This window comes from Rhincodon typus, chromosome 26, assembly GCF_021869965.1.
Source record: "Rhincodon typus isolate 14 chromosome 26, sRhiTyp1.1, whole genome shotgun sequence".
NCBI lineage: Eukaryota > Metazoa > Chordata > Chondrichthyes > Orectolobiformes > Rhincodontidae > Rhincodon > Rhincodon typus.
In genome coordinates this window covers 2652528-2658856 of record NC_063357.1, presented here as the reverse complement: position 1 = coordinate 2658856, position 6329 = coordinate 2652528, and the positions used below count along the sequence as shown (strand labels likewise).

The following is a 6329-nucleotide window of genomic DNA, read 5'->3' as shown; positions in this document are numbered from 1 at the left end:
TCATGTTACAGCTTTATAAGACTTTGGTTAGGGCACACATAGAGAATTGCATTCAGTTCTGGTCACCACATTACAGGAAGGGTGCGGAGGCTTTGAAGAGGGTGCAGAAGAGGTTTACCAGAAAGTTGCCTGGATTAGAGGGTTTGAGCTATAAGGAGAGGCTAGATAAGCCAGGGTTGCTTTCTCTGGAGCATCAGAGGCTGAGGGGAGACTTGATAGAAATCTATAAAATTATGAGATGCATAGTTAAGGTTGACAGAATTTTTCCCAGAATTGAAATGTCTAATACTATGGGGACATTCATTCAAGGTGAGAGAGGGAAAGTTCAAAGGGAATGTGAGGGGCAAGTTTTTTACACAGAGAGTGGTAGGAGTCTGGAACATGCTGCCAGGGGTGGAGTTTGAGGCAGATTCGATAGAGGCATTTAAGAGGCTTTTAGATAAGCACATGAATATGCAAGGAATGGAGGGAAAAGGACCGAGGACAGACAGAAGGGATTAGTTTAATTTAGCATCATGTTCCTGTGCTGTACAGTTCTACGTTCTGTGTTCATTGTGAAGGCGGCCCATAGGAAGCAGTGATCATAATATGATTGAATTACATTCAGTTTGATGAACAGAAGAGTGGGTTGAAGACTAGTGTTTTAAAGTTAAATGAAGGCAGTACAGAGAACATGAAAGCAGAGCTACCTGAAGAAAATTGGCAAACAACATCGACAGATAGATCATAGAATCCTTACAGTGTGGAAACAGGCCATTCGGCCCAACAAGTCCACACCAATGAAGAGCATCCCACCCAGACTCACACCCCCCTACCCTATCCCTGTAACCCTGCATTTGCATAGCTAACCCACCTCGCCTGCACACTACGGGCGATTTAGTATGGCCAATCCACCCAACCCGCACATCTTTGGACTGTGAGAGGAAACCGGAGCACCCGGAGGAAACCCACGCAGACACGGGGAGAATGTGCAAACTCCACACAGACAGTCGCCCGAGGGTGGAACTGAACCCAGGTCCCTGGCGCTGTGAGGCAGCAGCGCTAAGATATGTCAAAAGAGACACAGTGGCAGAAATTTAAGGGGATGTTTTAGAGTACACAGAATGGATATATTCCAACAAGAAAGAAAAGTTGCAAGGACAGGACCTATCTCCGAGAGTTAACTAAAGGTTTTGCAGATGATATCAAAAAAAGTGTTTAATTGTGCTGATTGGAGCTAGGTCAGAAAATTGGACAGTATATAATTAACAGCAAAGGTTTTCTAAAATAATGAGAAAGGAAAAATTAGAGTGTGAGAGAAAGTTAGCCAGGAATATAAAAATAGATATTAAAAGTTTCAATAGCTATTTTAAAAAGAGGAGTGTTCCAAAATGAATGTAGGACTTGTAGAAAGTGTGTCTGCGGAATTAATAATGGAAAATAAAGAAATGGCAGATAAATTGGACAAGCGTTTTGCTTTGGTCTTTATCATAGTGGATGCAGGTAAGATCCCAGAAATAGCTGTAAATCAGGAAATAGAAGGGAACAAGGAATTCAAATAAATTATTACCACCAAGGAAGTGAAAATGAGCAAGTTGTTGGAGATGTGACTGACAAGCTGTCGGGTTCTGAGGGACTTCCTGCTGGATCTTGAAAATAAAGAGATTGATGAAATAGTTACGAAATGTTTTTAATTTTCCAAAATTCACTGGATTTGGGAAGGTTCAGTCCTATTGAAACTCCATTATTCAGAAAGGAAGGGAGTCAGAAAGCAGAAAACTACAGGCCAGTCAGCTTAACATCTGTTACAGAGAAAATATTCAAAGCTATTATTAAGTTATTGCAGGGTACTTGCATGCATTCAAGGTAATTGACCAGTCAGTGTGGTTTTATCGTAAAGGAAATCGTGTTTAGGGGATATAGGGGGTAATATTGGCATGAATAGAAGATTAGTTCAGCTTTGTTTTATTCACTTGTGGGACGTGGGCATTTCTGGCTGGGCCAATATTTATTGCCCATCCCAAATTGCCCCTTGAGAAGGTGGTATTGAGCTGACTTCTTGAACCGCTGCAGTCCTCCTGCTGTGGGTTGACCCACAATGACCTTAGGGAGGGAATTCCAGGATTTTGACCCAGTGACAGTGAAGGAACGGCGATATATTTCCAAGTCAGGATGGTGAGTGGCTTGGAGGGGAACTTGCAGGGGGTGGTGTTCCCATGTACCTGCTGCCCTTGTCCTTCTAGATGGAAGTGGTCGCGGGTTTGGAAGGTGCTGCCTGAGGATCTTTGGTGAATTTCTGCAGTGCATCTTGTAGATAGTACACACTGCTGTCGGTGGTGGAGGGAGTGGGATGTTTATGGATGTGGTGCCAATCAAGCGGGCTGATTTGTCCTGGATGGTGTCAAGCTTCTTGAGTGTTGTTGGGGCTGCATCATCCAGGCAAGTGGGGAGCATTCCATCACACTCCTGACTTATGCCTTATAGATGTTGGACAGGCTTTGGGGAGTCAGGAGGTGAGTTACTTACTGCAGTATTCCTGGCTTCTGACCTGTTCTTGTAGTCACTGAGTTTATGTGGTGAGTCCAGTTGAGTTTCTGGATAGTGGTAACCCCCCCCCAGGATGTTGATAGTGGGGGGATTCAGCTCACAGAAGCAGTGAGTAGTAATAATTGGGTCACTTTCTGATAAGTGAAATTTAATGAGTGGAGATTGATTTTATTGTCACGTGTACTGAAATACAGTGAGAAGCTTTGTGTGCAAGTGGTACAGGGGGATCACAGCAAGCAAAGGCTGTACAGATCAAAAAGACTTAGAGGCATACAGGTTACATTGCACGTTACATTGTTTGAGGCTAGAGTCCATTCAACAGTCTGATAACGGCCGGAAAGAAGCTGTTCCTGAACCTGCTGGTGTGTGTGTTCAGGCTTCTGTATCTTCTGCCTGATGGAAGAGATTGTGGGAGATCATTACCGGGGTGTGAAGGGTCTTTGATGATGTTGGCTGCCTATCTGTGGCAGTGAGCTGTGTAAATAGAGTCCATGGATGGAAGGTTGGCTTCTGTGATGGCCTGGTCTGTGCGCACAACCTTCTGTAGTTTTTAGAGCAGTTGCCATACCAGGCCGTTATGCACCCGGACAGTATGCTTTCAATGATGCATCTGTGGAAGTTGGTGAGGACCTTATGGACATGGCAAATTTCCTGAGCTGTCTGAGGGTGAAGAGGTGTTGTTGTGCCTTCTTGACTGTTGCATCTATCTGGGAAATCCAGGACAGATAGTCAGTTATTGTCTCTCCAAGGAACTTGATGCTCTTCACTCTCTCGCCCTCAGTCCCATTGATGTAGATGGGGGCGTGTTTTCCTGTGGTGTGGCACAGGAATCACTGCTGGGACCTGAACTGTTTACCGTTTGTATAAATGGCTTCTTTGCAGGTGTGGTGGCTAAATTTGCCAATGACACAAAGATAGGTAGGAAATTAAGTTGTGAAGGGGACGTGAGGATGTTACACAAGTAAGTTGATAGACTAAGTGAATCTGCAAAGATCTCGCAAATGGGAAAAGTGAGATGGACCATTTTGGAAGGAAGAATAAAAAAGAATATTATCTAAATGTAGAAACGTTTCTGAGCTTTGAGGTGTAGATGGATCACGAAAGGCTAGTGTGCAGGTACAGGAAATAATTAGGAAAGCTAGTGGTGTGAATTGAATATACAAAACTCTCTGGTACAGTTATATAGAACATTGCCATGAAAGTATATAGTAAATGGCAGAACCCTTAAGAGTACTGATAGGCAGAGGGATCTAGATGTACAGGTACACAGGTCACTGAAAGTGGCAACGCAGATGGAGAAAGTAGTCAATAAGGCATATGGCATGCTTGCCTTCATTGGCCGGGGCATTGAGTTTAAAAATTGGCAGGTAATGTTGCAGCTTTATAGAACCTTAGTTAGGCCACATTTGGAATATTGTGTTCAATTCTACCAGAAGGATGTGGGTGGCTTTGGAGAGGGCACAGAAAAGATTTACCAGGATGTTGCCTGGTATGGAGGGCATTTGCTGTGAGGAGAGGTTGGAGAAACTCGGGTTGTTCTCACTGGAACGACGGAGGTTGAGGGGCGACCTGATAGAGGTCTACAAGATTATGAAAGGCATGGACAGTCAGAAGCTTTGTCCCAGGGTGGAAGAGTCAGTTACAAGGGGCCATGCGTTTAAGGTGTGAGGGGCAAGGTTTAAAGGTGATGTACGAGGCAAGTTTTTTACACAGAGGGTGGTGGGTGCCTGGAACTCGCTGCCGGGGGAGGTAGTGGAAGCAGTTTTAGTTTTAGTTGTGATGGGCAGCATGTCGGTGTAGGCTTGGAGGGCCGAAGGGCCTGTTTCTGTGCTGTAATTTTCTTTGTTCTTGTTCTATCTCTGGATTAACAGGCCAGTGATAATACCACTAGGCCATTGCCTCCCCTGTAGGAGTTGGGCTGTCATGTTGTGGCTGTACAGGACATTGGTTAGGCCATTTTTAGAATACTGTGTACAGTTCTGGTCTCCCTGCTACAGGAAAGATGTTGTGAAACTTGAAAGGCTTCAGAAAAGATTTACAAGGATGTTGCCAGTGTTGGAGGGTTTGAGCTACAGGGAGAGGATGAATAGGCTGGGACTATTTTCCCTGGAGTATTGGAGGCTGAGGGGTGACCTTATCGAGGTTTATAGAATCATGAAGGGCATGGATAGGGTGAATAGACAAGGTTTTTTCCCTAGGATAGGGGAGTCCAAAACTAGAGGGGCATAGGTTTAAGATGAGAGGCGAAAGATTTAAAAGGGACCTAAGGGGCAACTATTTCATGCAGAAGGTGGTGTGTGTATGGATGAGCTGCCAGAGGAAGTGGTGGAGGCTGGTACAATTACAACATTTAAAAGGCATCTGGATGGGTATATGAATAGGAAGGGTTTAGGGGGATATGGGCCAAATGCTGGCAAATGGGACTAGATTAATTTGGGATATCAGGTCAGCACGGATGAGTTGGATGGAAGGGTCTGTTTCCGTGCTGTTACAGCTCTATGACTTTGTGACTGGGAGAATTTCCTATGTGTGTCACCCAGTAAAACTATAAAGATGTTTGTGAGACTATTTCCCATACCACTGAGTTCACTTCAAATCTTAACTCGTTCCACCCATCTCTTTTCCCTGTAATCCTCTAAACTCAGCAAACATTTTTTCAGTCTCAATTCTTTTGTTGAGTCCCTGTCTAATCAGCAGTTTGGGGAAGAGAGCTCCTGATATCACTGCCCTTGTATGAAGTGGTACCTTCTGCTGAGTGGCTGGCTGTAATTTCCTCAGTGTTCCCATTTGGCCTGATCTCCTGCGCCAGGGGAAATGGTTTTTCAAGATTCGGTTGACTCTGAATCTTTGGAGTTGTCCCCCAAAGGTCTCCTTCAGGAAGCAATGACTCAGGGGAGTGGTGTGTAAGAGATGTCGCTGTTCTGTCTACAGGAGCCCTGTTCGCTTCGGTGGCATGTGTGGAGAGTGCGTGCTCACTGGTGTCTACACTTGTCTTCAGCTCCTTATATCCTGCAACACTGCATTTCATGAAAGGATTCACTTTCCTCTTCGGGGCTGCCCTGCTCCTCATTCCGGCTGGAATAATCGGGTGAGTGACTTGCCCACTTCCAGGCTTACCTGGTAATCCGTGTTCACCGGAAATCGGGGTTTACTGGTCACTGGGTTACTGCGGCTCACTGGCTTAACGGGTAATCCTCTGGTTAGGGGGGCCCACCGCGTTAACCATGTTACAATCAGTTTTGTGTCCCTCATGCACAGTCCTCATGATACAGTCAGCATTGACAGTTCCTTTTCCGAGGAGTGGCTAGCACAGGATGCACTGTGTTCATTCAGCTATCAGCATTCTTGTCGAATGATCTGAAATCCGGTGCAGTCCTTTTCAAGAGGAAAACACTGCTACACCACAACAGTGCTGTAATCGCACAGAAAGAGCCAGGGGCTTGGCAAAGTACCACCAAGCACTGAACAGGTCCAATACAGCCATCAGGGCAGCATGACCAGCATCACAGCTTGGGGTATGGAGCCAACATGCAAAGGAGGGTGACTGCATAAACCAGATCACACATTGCAGTCAGTCCGTCAGCCTGAGACCCTGGCAAAAGGAGGTAGAAAGCACATCATGGAGAGAAAGAGGTGATATCACACTGCGAGTGGGGAGAAAGAGGCAGTGATGCCAGATGGATCAATATAAAGCTCCCTCTACACTGTCCCCCCATCAAACACTCCCAGGGCAGGCTCAGCACGGGGTTAGATACAGAGTAAAGCTCCCTCTACACTGTCCCCCATCAAACACTCCCAGGACA

The 6329-nt window shown here is 45.6% G+C and overlaps 1 protein-coding gene across 1 annotated transcript in view; it reads left to right on the top strand.

Annotated features, from left to right (window-relative positions):
* Nucleotides 1-5618, top strand: part of slc46a1 (solute carrier family 46 member 1) — an 11674-nt gene extending 6056 nt beyond the window's left edge. The window contains exons 3-4 of the mRNA XM_048612763.1: nucleotides 2326-2367; nucleotides 5435-5618. Coding sequence (XP_048468720.1) covers nucleotides 2326-2367; nucleotides 5435-5618 — 226 coding nt within the window. The remainder of the gene's footprint in view (nucleotides 1-2325; nucleotides 2368-5434) is intronic.
* Nucleotides 5619-6329: the final 711 nt, after the last annotated feature.